General features: G+C 30.2%; 2 protein-coding genes across 2 annotated transcripts; one reads left to right on the forward strand and one right to left on the reverse strand.

Moving 5' to 3' along the window:
- Nucleotides 1-1,922: 1,922 nt before the first annotated feature.
- On the forward strand, nucleotides 1,923-3,970 carry LOC148181122 (uncharacterized). The gene is made up of 3 exons (XM_088045111.1): nucleotides 1,923-2,167; nucleotides 3,365-3,521; nucleotides 3,576-3,970. Exons 1-3 carry the CDS (start codon nucleotides 2,032-2,034, stop codon nucleotides 3,913-3,915), a joined length of 633 nt encoding a protein of 210 aa, XP_087901237.1. The 5' UTR covers nucleotides 1,923-2,031; the 3' UTR covers nucleotides 3,916-3,970.
- An 83-nt stretch (nucleotides 3,971-4,053) lies between these two features.
- Nucleotides 4,054-10,432, reverse strand: LOC148181123 (ubiquitin-conjugating enzyme E2 R2). The gene is made up of 4 exons (XM_088045097.1): nucleotides 9,756-10,432; nucleotides 5,767-5,853; nucleotides 4,885-5,117; nucleotides 4,054-4,730 (listed from the first exon to the last, which is right to left on the reverse strand). The coding sequence occupies exons 1-4, from the start codon at nucleotides 9,933-9,935 to the stop codon at nucleotides 4,502-4,504; spliced, it is 729 nt and encodes a 242-aa protein (XP_087901223.1). The 5' UTR covers nucleotides 9,936-10,432; the 3' UTR covers nucleotides 4,054-4,501.
- Between the last annotated feature and the right edge of the window lie 2,068 nt (nucleotides 10,433-12,500).

A 12,500-nucleotide genomic window follows, 5' to 3' on the forward strand; every position in this document is an offset into this window, starting at 1 on the left:
GAACGCAACCCAAAATACTTCTTCAAAAGCTTGCATTTGCACAAAATAAAGAAATAGGTAAGTAAACTGAATTTTAATAGACAGAAAATCTAAAAATACATATTGTTACAGAGAATATAATTTATGGAAGAGCTTTCATTGTAAAAAAAGGACTTTGTTAAACTAAAAACAAATAAGAGGATTATGCAATATCATCGAGTGATGTAGCAATTTTTAATAAAAAATAGATACCAAAAGAATTATTATAAGCAGCAATAAAATGAACAAAAAAGTTGATAATCACTGAAACTGGCAGAATCAAAATTAATAAATCCTTCTTGTAAATTCACAACGGTATTATTTCAAACTTTGTAATGCAAAAATCCAGTGAATCTTGAAAATGAAGAAAATAAACAGAATAAAAAATAAAGAAAATTAAATAATTTTTTAAGGAGTTTAGAGAAAATCAGAATTCAAAGAATGCAGGAAAAGGGAAAAAATTCGCAACAAGATATTTAAAAAACTAGTAAACGCAGACTTCGGAGAATCCTAGGTACAGTCGACTTTCGATAATTCGAATTCCAAAGGACTGCACACTGATTTCGAATTAACAAGTTTTTTTTTTCAGCAAAATTTATGAATTTTCTTGATTGATTTCGAATTAACGAGTATTTTCTTTTAGCAAAATTTATGAATTTTCTTTTAAAATCATTCTTAAAGAAGTTTTGACTAAGAAGAAAAATAAAATTCAAATATAAACATCAAACAAAAATTAAAACGAATATAATAGCCATAGCAAAATACAAGAAGCATTTTTACTACTACTACTACTTAGAAAAATTCTAAGTATAAAGCCGTGGGAAAGTCTTTTTAAATCATCAAACGCTAATTCCGTTATACAGGTGTCCGGAAAGTGGCGTACTTAAAAGAGGGTAAATTCATTTGGACCCAAAATTATTCCACAAAAATTTTGGCATTAAACAATCTATCTTCAATCCATCATATCTCGAACAATTGAAGACATGGATTTTGTTAACATTTTTCCGGTGATCTATGACATTGTCCGATGATATAGTATCACGGTGGTGCGCGACTTTCCAGACACCTTTCTTCTCTTTCCATCAGTTACAAGAAAAATTCGTTTTGACAAATTCATAGGTTTTGTTTGAATTATCTAAGGAACTGAGGTTAAGTTCTAATAATCGGAAAATTTGAATTATCAAAAGTCAAAGAATCTAAATAAAAATTACAAATAAATAAAAAAAACTGAACATACATAATATACATAATATAGAAAATCCAAAGAATTTACTTTAATTTCAAAATTAATTTATGTAAACCTTAAAAATGCAAAAACTTTCGAGAATCTACAGAAATTAAAAATTTAGTGCAGTAGAGTATAATCGATAGTCAAAAAAATCTTAACTAGAGCTTCAACCAATATCCTTAAAATGATTTTTCCCACAAGAACAAGTAAAAAAATTGTGATTGTTTTCAATTTAAAGTTTTGTTGAAAAAATGTATTATTGGTGTTCATTAAGGTATATTGCTGCTCATTTAGCCTTTTTTCTATTTTATTTTTATAAATAACTGCTGTCTGACTCTTTCATGATGCCAGTAATTGTCAGTAAGAATTCTAATAAACAGTGCAACTGTTGGTCGACAGACAATTTTAACAGTATCAAAACACATTCCTACATGTGAATCGTGTTGAAAACTCCCGCTAACTGTAGCTTTCATAAATTAATAATCATTTTCAATAAAGCAATAGATACTTGGATATTTTTATTATAGATTTAAATAATGTAGTATATTCCATGTTTATGACTCAGTAAATAGGTATCCTGGTAAACCACGAGCTGCCACTGGTGAAGGCTATGTTTGCTACGCTATATGAAATGTTTCTCGTTACTCCCCCCTTCAAAGAACATAATAACGTCACAGGAAACGGTCTTCGCTACGTTGGCTACCTACCACAGCTGTGTGACTCGACTCGATTGGACTTGTTAGCCCAATAAGAATTTGTGAAAATAATCTGTCCTGTTTCTCAAGATGGTATTCTTAGAGCGGTTAATTAAAGAAATAAAGAATCGTCCGTGTTTATGGAATAAAAAGATGGAAGATTATCGAAATCACTACTTGAGGGATGGCGCGTGGGACAGCATTGCGCAAGAATTTGATAGACCCGGTAAAGTCTGCTTTTATTCTTTTAACTTAAGCATTTAATTGACCACCAGAAAGTAGTTAAACAAAGTTTCCAAATGAGAGAAACTCACAATGGTTCTATAAAATTGTTACATAGGTAAAAAGAATCTTATCTTGAAGTATAATTATCAAAAAAAATTATGACGAGATGAAATAATACTGATATCCACAGTTTAATACATGACCATGCAAATTCAATACTTTCTATTATAGCTAATAAAAAACATTCAAAAAAGTGATCAGCATTTTTATTGAACATCAATAATTTGTTGATTCCGGAAATAGGTTTACATTTTATCCACCATCTCAGAATTTCCAGTAAATTTCATTTATATTTTTCTCACAAAATCGGTACGTTTGTGTTTATTATGTATGTTATAATTCAACTGAAAATATTCTTGAAACCTTGTATTACCTGACGTAGTTTAGCATGTCCAAACAGGTTTTAACATGTTTATATTTAACATTTTTAAGCCACCCTCACTTTGTATTCAAAGCCAATGATATTGTTGAAAATTGCAAAGACGCATTTAAAAAATAGATATTTACATAACATGAGTGCGGAAAGTGACCAATTTCGCACGAGTGTGAATGTAGATGTTACACGAGTGCAAGAAAGACACTTTCCGACGATTTATGTACACTATTTTTCCTACGATCTTCCATCATAAGGAAGAAACCTTGACAATAGTCTGTGCGGATATATTCATAATATCGGCTGGCACCTTGTGCATCTACTTTCACACTCGTGCGAAATTAGTCACATTCCGTACTTGTTATGTAAATATCTATAGGTACATTAATAAACATTAATAGTAATTAACAATTAATTAATACATTAACAATGCTTTGCAAATGTGTAAATGACCGTAACAGCTTTTGCTAAACATGTGGAGAATTTACAATTCAAAAGCAAAAGCAAAAATTACGCCTTGCTATTTATTTAAAGAACATTTTATAGGAACTTTAATAAAGATTATAAACTATTAGACATTGTTAAGTTATTAGGGGCACTTACCTGTTAACTTATTATACTCACCGTATGACAATGATTTAATAACAATTTATAACATCATTAACTTATCAACACACAAAGCATTGTCTTTCCTTCAAAAACACGAAAATTCTAACAAAAACTTATTGGTGACTTCCCACGTTCACACCAATCTTCTTCTTTCAGTAAAGGATCTCAAGGGTGAATGGAAAAAACTACAAGACAGCTATCGACAAGCAATGTTTCGAAGAAAAACAAAATATCGCCAAGGAGCGAGAGCAATGAGACCGTGGAGATACGAAAAAGAGATGTCTTTCCTTCATATTGATTTCCCTCTAGAAGAGTACTTACATTGCACATTCGCCTTGTTCCACATCTACATTTTTTTCTTTTATAGAAATCCTCTAAGCATTGGTCTTCCTCAAGGAAACGAAGAGTGTCAGAACCTTTTGGAATTTATTAAAGAAGAAGAAGAAATACTGTCCGACTTAAGTGAAACAGACTGTACTACTCCAAAGACGCCAAAAGAATCGTATCTGTCACAAAGAATCGATGATAATGAACATCAAGATGCTTTGAGCAAAAGAAGAAAAGTCGAATCTGGTGAACTGGACTACTTTTTCAAAAGTATTTGTGAGAGCACGAAACGTTTGCCTCGAAGTTTCCAATTAAAAATAAAAGCGGAAGTTATGAAGATCATTTTAGATGCCGAACTAGAACATCTGAACGCAGAATAAAAATTATAATCACCGCGCCAAAACTCAACATGTAAACTCATATCTGTACAACATCTCTGTATTTTACGAACATACTGTATGAACAAATAACACCCGGCAATAGGGGAAACATTAGAACACAAAAAGATATTGATCACATCAAGTCATATGGTACACTAGTTGCACTTTTATTTATCAAAACAGTAAAATACTTAAGAGACAAATATACGATAAGTTTGTTATTTACATAGTTGATATAGACAAGGTTTCAACTGAATGAGATCGTAAAAAAATTGCATCATGTTTCTGTTTAATTACAGTCTTAATGATAGTTCACCCAAGATATTTTGTGCTACTATTCAAGTAAAGTAACATTCCAAACAATATATTTAACTCTCTATGTAATTATGATTCTATGAACTCCCTTAGCATAGAAATTATCAAGGATGACCACATTTAAATTAAAATGATTCGCAGACATTATATTTGTTAAAAACTGTATATCCAATCTCTAAAATAATATGAAAAATTAAATGTAAAATTAGAGAGTAAATTAAACTAAAAATGTACAAATAAAACAGGGAACACAATAGAATTCTTATCTTGATCACGACTCCCCGTTGCCGCTGTCGTTCTCGTCCTCATCTGCATAATCTGAATCATCCGAGGGATCATCGTAATCTTCATCATAGTCATCATCGTAGAAATCTGTCATTTCTACCTGTGAATCTGACGTATTTGGTTTGATTTGCGTTTTAATACAATAATCTTCCAGTGTGAGTGGAACTTGAATACCATCTCTTTCGGCTTCGGCTCGGGCCGCCATAGCTTGTTTTCTACAAACAAACAAAAATTAATAACTAAGCAGATTTTCAGCAGTGCCAACATTAATTTTAACAAGTTTTTAAGACACCATAATTCATACTGCAATTAATGGCTCATAAAACTTAAACTGATTGATGCGAGCAAGCATTAAATATGAAAACAAACCTAATTATATTTTCGTACTCCTTGTCGCGTCCCTTGGAATCTCTCCAGCGTCGATACATTACAGACGCGTCTACATTCGCAGGGCTAAACGTGTTAGGTTCATTTAACAGTGATATTACGCTAAGGAGGATCGTACGGACACTCTGCGTGGGGTTCCAACGTTCGCAAGGCAGTTCTCCTGACTGAGGGTCGTCTACTGGCGGGTGTAAAATACTGATACAAAGATCTCCATTCTGGAAGAGAAAAACGTCATTACTGATAAAGTCGTACCATCAAAAATAGGATCTTGGCAGTGGACAAATCTATTTTTTATCACAACTGATTCAAATTTATTTCGTTGTGTTCACGAGACAGAAAAGGAAGTGAACCAAAATGGAAAGCTACCGGCTATTGGAAACTTATCAATCGTAAATAAATCTCTAATTACATTACAACTCTAACCAAATTGGATAATAAAACAACAACTAACACGCTATACTTAACTTAATTCCTTTTTGAATTTAAATTAGCTTCGATTAAATTTATAAATAGCGAAATTTTAATGATGCAATTGCCAAAATATACAATTAGTGTGGAGATTGAATTAAAATTATGACTGACTAAACAATATCAATTGTTTGGCAGTGAAAAACAAAATATGCAATGCATTAAAAGTGAAATTAAATGAAAGCTATTCATTACGTATCAAATGTGCTGTATACATTTAACAGTAGCAATTTCTTCGCTTTCATAATTTCACGGACTCAATGGAAATGGAGCGGAACTCAAAAAAGTGAAATATCAAATAAGATTTGATCATCGTTGGTTTCATTATATTTCGAGGAAGTAAAATTGTTTCTTTAAATTTCACCCGAAGAACTGAAAAAAACTAAAGTGACTTACCTCGTATACATTGGGATGCCACACTTTCGTTAAAAATCTAATTGATGGTGGTGAATACGGATAATCTTGAGGAAACTTCATTCTGGCCTGAAAAAGATAAAAATATAAAATATAAAAATAAAATTGATATAATGTTAATATAAAATAGGAAGTAATCTTTAAAAGGTATGAATTCGCACCGCACAAGTTCGTTCTATATTTTTTTCATAAAATAACACGGCCAAGTTGGGATTAACAATGACCTTCCTGGTTCCAAAAACATCATAAATTGATAATATACCTACAATAAATTATGCTTTACATTTCATACAAGAGCACAACCTTGAGTCTACTGAAAATGTAATTGTTCAGCGAGTTTAACTTGTAACACTTTTCTTTTAAAAATAAAGACCTTACACATATTTTTTGCATTATTGTCAACTTTGTTCCTTGCAATATCTATAACTTGTTATTACTACACTATTGACAAATTTAATACATCAAAAAAGGTAAGAAGGAACGCACATTATGTAAAACAGTATGAATTAAACAGTGATATTGCTTTAAATTGCAAGGTGCAATAAACAATGAGTAGGTATTATTGAATTGTAACTAAATATTTTAACAAAACAAACAAACAAAAGACAATGTAATATTGATTTATTGAAGCGTACAATGTCAATTAGCATTAAATGGACATAACAGAAAAATTTTGAATTTTCCATTTAGAACAATGTAAAACCCAAAACACGTGTCACTTTTTTAATTGCGTGTTTCTAATAATTAAGCTGTCAATCGGACAAACAACACAATTTTTAATTACAAATTAGTACTTAATTATTCGACAACCGCTGAGGACGTAGAATCCTGATATACCATATTATACTATCTGATGCAGTATCACGGTTCTATTTAATTAAATGTGTCAAATTCCCACAAGAATTTGTATGTATTTAAACAAGGAAATTAAGATAATCTAAATATTTAAATAAATCTATAAATTACATTTATTTTAGTGAGCTAATCTGCTAAAGAGATACAAACCAAGTTTGTTTACCGCAATCATTTCAACGACATGGGTTATTCGTCTTGACGTAATTTCTAGTTAAGTTTCATGCATATCAACTGATTTGATGACCACAATATTTTAAGTAAAGGATCAAAATTAGAACTGTCGGTGCTGGAACCGACCGACCACGACCGAATAAAAAACGAGATGTGAGCAGCTTTGGAATTAAATCTGTTGGAAGCTCTGTCTGTTATAATTTGATGCCAATTAATAATAATTACATATTTAATAATATTTCTGAAATTCATAACGACTTTCATTGTCCTTGTTCGAAAAAATCAAATACCTAAGTAAAATGTAGTTTAGAAGAGTTTAAATTTAAAATTAAAATAAAAAATGAACAGTTTGGAATACAAAAATGGGGCAAGTTTGAAAGAAATAAACAACTCAATCAGACATTACTAAGTTATTTCAGTTATTCTTAGAGCTGTGTAAGTTAAATTAAGTAGGTTTATAGTTAAAGTGTCAAAATGTAGTAAAAAGTTCTTGTTTGTATATGTGAAAAAAATATTGATTAAAACAAGTCTCTCCAGTCAATTTTTAAAATGATGATACTGTCCGTATCGACATAATAACTCTAATGAGTAAACGACAAATTAGTAAACCGGAGCAGTTTTTTTCGTCTCATCAAGTCATTACTTTTATTACTACAAATAAGATTATCTTGTATCTCACGTTTTGGCTTTCCTTCTTTTCCACGAACGACTTTCACCAAAAAAAGATTATTCACACACACAACGCGCAAAAAGTTGGGCTGTGAAATGTTAAATGTCTTAAATTTTAATCCTAAAATTTGTTAAATAAGTAAGCGTTTTATATGAACTCGCACCTTTAAGATGTATTTATTACACATTTGGCAGCTAATCTATATTTTACTGAATGCCGCCATTTTTGGACGACTATTTGTTTCTACGTTTATTGATTATACGTTTGATTAGGTTAGAAAATAACCATGGAAAAAAATAATAATGAAAATAATGAAACCTATTTTGGATATATGTATGTTCAAAAACACGACTATATTGACATTAGTGAATTATGTCTTCTATAATATGTATGTAGGAGTAATATTCTTCAAGGATTTCCGAATGAAGATTTGTATGGTATATTTGTGTAGGGTTTGTAGGTCAATTTATCGAATTATGAAAAACAAAACAAGCGTTCGTGGCTACACACTCGTTTAATGAAATGGTAAGACTTTTCACAAAATGCCAAAGTGGCGACAATATGAATAATGCAGCACGTACGCGAAAAACAAATTTTGTTATCTTTTTATCTTAGCATATCACTTTATCGTTTATATTCTAGCAAAGACCTTTAAACTTCTTTATTTATTTAATATAAGTAACGCTGATTTAGAAGCTCTAAAACAGTTTTTTGAGATGTTTCTTTTACAAATGTATTTCGTCAAAAATAAAAATGGTGAAATCCATCATTATGTACTTAATGCTGAAAAACCCTGACAATTAAAAAACATGACGCAACGGAAGTCTCTTCGATGATCTTTTGAAGCATTTAAAAACATATTTGTTGTGTTCAATCCAGTTTACATACGCTTTTATTATCAATGAACTGTATCACTAAATAAACAACAAATGGCAATTTTTCAGGAAATCCGTAGAGCTTCATCATTTCTGACCATAAGCTGTTATACGCTAATAAATAACCATTTTTTTAAATAAATATTATATTTTAACGTTTTAACCGTTTATTGTACACTTTTGTGGGCTTTGAGTAATTCCGTTTCTGTAATTTTAAGGGATTTTTATATAATTAATACTGTCATGTCATGACGCAACATGAGTTTTTTTAACCTCAAATTGTTTAACATATTTTAAAAAGAACGTGGAAAAACGAAAAGGTGTTTCGTCGCAATAGCTACTTTCTACAAACAGATAACTAAATTTGAAAAAAAATAATTTGGTATTCCCTTCTCACTCTGCCAATTATATATCAATTGAAAATTAAGTTATCGTATCTCAATTTATGATGAACCAGTATCTTCTATGCTACCTTTTGTGGCTATAATACAACATAAAAGGTAGATAACAATTTATTAAGAATATCCTGTACCCACGGGACCTGAACCAATTTTTTCTGGGTCAGTTCTAGGCGGTGAAATTCGACATTTATGCAAGAATTTACAAATATTTAACTCCCATCATTAAATAACTTTTACAGATTGTTTATATGTTAATAATTTCACCAATTATTGCACTAACCTTTGGAAGGCATTTACATACTTCAGTTATGGTTTTTTAGGTCAAAATTAAACGTAGATTTTCCAAAATGAACTTCAGAACAAAAATTCTTAAGAAATGGTTCAATGATAGTATGTAATAATTATATGGTGTTAGCAAAATTCGACTGTATGAAACCTTCACGATATTCAACTGATTCCATTGTTAGAGGCCCTTCTAAACAAGAAGAAAAGAATGACAAAAGAAAAGCCAAAAATAGAATTAAAATTCAACTATGTTTCAATGCAACGCGTGTGGTAACCCTGTGATACTCATGGATGGGTTCATTTTTTTATTACACAATTTTTATAGCACAAACTAGAAGAATTTTGCTGAACTGTATTGTTGCACATGATATTTCTCCAAGTTTCATAAACCTTTGGTTCTATTTTAGTACTAGGAAGTCAAATGGTCAACATGCTTTGTTCTGCTGTTGAGAAACGTGTGTACGATTCTAAGAACCTTGGTAATCTACTTGGAAAAGTGACTGTAATGTTTCAATTCGGATTTATTTTTATCAAGCTCAATATTAGATTCGCCTTGGCATAGACAATGTAGCTTTATCAGTATCTAACAAAAGTATCAATGACCAAAAAATAACGAACGAATGTAACGGTTGTATACCTATGACGCATAATGAGTCTTTTATTTGTACTCTAAATATTATATATATTGTACTTTCTTGACGAACAAATAAATACCTTGAAACATCCTCCCATGTACAATGTATCAGGTGGACCAAAAATTGCAACTTCCCATTCAAAAAGATTGTCTTCATTTACGAGTTTTACACAAAATCCCTCAACTGGTTCTTCTTGAAGACTTTTATATTCAACAGCCAAAGCTCTAAGGGCACTACTAGTTGCCTTCGTTGTTGCCATATTCTCACAATCACAATGATTGTCAACTAGTGATTTCACTAAAATTTTCAACGCAAAATGTACGTAGAATCGTCAATTATGACGCCATTAAGCACTAAACCAAAATAAATCCAGTTGTGAGTTCCCCAAATGTCCGTATAAATTTTAGTTCTTTTCTATCGATTATCACAAATTGATTTCGACAGTTGATTGGCCTGTCAATTCTTTCAAAATAATGGGAAATTGTTAATTTATAAAGAAAACCTTTTCCAGGAAAAGAGCAACACTGTCACTTCACATTCACTTTACTAACGTTTCAAGGGATTACACGAAGCTTTGATCACTGCAATATTTATCACAACATATTAAAAAGTTTTACACAAAGTTGATTAACAATTTGCACCAAACTTTCCAATGTCCACCGTCCAACTCTTCTGAGTTGCCCGCAGCCCTTCTTCGTGTGTCGAAGGCTCAAACAGCTGAAATTCTTTGCCTCAGTGCGCATGCTCCAACTGGTTCTATGGAAAACGTTATTCTGATTGGTGCGATTGCGGTAGCTTTAGAAAGTCACGTTGAGTGCGTTCCAAATATTTTCAGAAATGTCAAAAATTTGAACAATATAATGTGTACAAATTTTGTATGGGAAGCACGGGATTTATGTAGGGGAGTACCAACAATGCGAATTTAATAAAGGCTATTTTTTCACTTAAGTGAAAAACAAACTGGTGACACCACTCGCGGCGGGAAATTTGAATCGTAATTTAAAAATAATTATGTAATAAATTGAACTCTTGTCGGTACTAATTTATATTATTAATACTAGCCCACACGTCATTATAGAGCATTGTTTTAGAGTTGGTCAAAAAAGTTAAGACGGAAAAACCCGTAGTGCTATTATTGCAACTAATTATACAGTTGATTTAATTAATTGTTGTTTGTGTCCTACACTTGCACAAATTATGACTTGATCAATAACATTCCATAATTGTTTACAGCATTTTGAAAAACTGAATATTTCCACATCAAACAAAATTCATGTTTGAAGTGAGCAATGGAAAAATTAATTCAAAAGTCTTTATGTGTTTCATGTTAATTTTAATAATGTATTTATTCTATTTTGTGCAATAAGAGAAGTTTCTTTTTAAACTGCTCTTATCAAATTTATTATTACATATTACTATTACAAAATGTAATATAAATTTTACAGTTCCAAAGGCTCGATCCGTGTAATCTTAAACTAGTCAAACACAAGAACTGTTTACGGAACCTTGCAAAAGCGTTGCTCCTGTTTGCCAGAAACTGTTATCTAAAATTTAGTAAATCAAATAACCGCACGCAAAAATTAATTCAGTTTTACAGTCCTAAAAACGATATCTGTGAACAATTTTATGTTAGCCTAATGAAATTTTAAATATGTAATGTGTTGTACTGCTATTTAAAATCTATTAAAAAACCTAATGCAGTTTTGTTTTTGAAAACCCATAAATTAGTTTTTATCTTTTAATCCTATAATCTAATTTCTTATTAAACTTAATATTGTAGAAAAACTCTGTAATTTTAATTGTGTTGGTATTTCCGTTTTAACTTTCATATTTGCGTACCAGATAATGTCTATACTAAAATTATCAAAAGATTTCAAATTCTATTGAGATTGCTTTTTAGACGTTGATTTTAATCATATTACGAAAACGTCATAAACACTAATTTATTGTTGACCTAATTAGATTTTTTAATTTCTTTAATTTCTGTTTTTTTTACGTTTATGATGTAATTATTATTATCTATAAATCATTTTAAATCATTTCAATAAATAAATAAACTTAATAAAAAAAAAACTGTGGAAAAATCACGATTGTGTATGTTGGGTTGCATTAAAAATAGATATTGGAACGCAATAACAAGCAGAACTCGTAATCAAGAGATGGAGTATTATTATTGTTTTGTTTTGTCTTTTTCCAGAGTCTGTACTGCCAAAAATGATTTAATTATTAATTATGAATATCAAATTATATCAAAATTTATACTTAAATGATAATATTAATTAAACATATTTATTATTCATATTTAGTTAAAAAAAGTTTTATGTTGACATGGAAGAAGCTTTTAAAAAGTTGGCTTAGTAATTCAAATAAGAAATAAGATAAATTAAATCAAATTCGTGAATAAGCGGATATTAAAAGAAAAAAAAATTGGCGTTCCATAATTTTAGAAAAATAAATTACTGAAATTGTTGCTGATAAATTAATGACAAATTGATTTAAACGTCAACAGGGGCCAATGACAATAACAATTGATAAGGCTCTTTGGTGTTTTTGCGAAATTTGGAATTTAAAAAATTGACCCACAGATAACGGATAAAAGAACAGAAAGGAATGAACTGTAATGAATGGGAAACAGGCAAAACAACAAATAAATTAACTACAGTATATTTTTGAATGTCAAGTTTACGTTCTCTATTGAGTATACACATTTAAATAAATCTATAATCATTTTCAATAATTAATTTTATTATTTATCATTATCTGACTGAAAAAAATCAGGAGACTTTCTACAACATGACTGATTTTCTATAATTCTTTTACAATT

Source organism: Gnatocerus cornutus, chromosome 1 (genome assembly GCF_029298725.1).
Source record: "Gnatocerus cornutus isolate USDA-ARS CGAHR chromosome 1, icGnaCorn1.1, whole genome shotgun sequence".
NCBI classification, from domain to species: Eukaryota; Metazoa; Arthropoda; class Insecta; order Coleoptera; family Tenebrionidae; genus Gnatocerus; species Gnatocerus cornutus.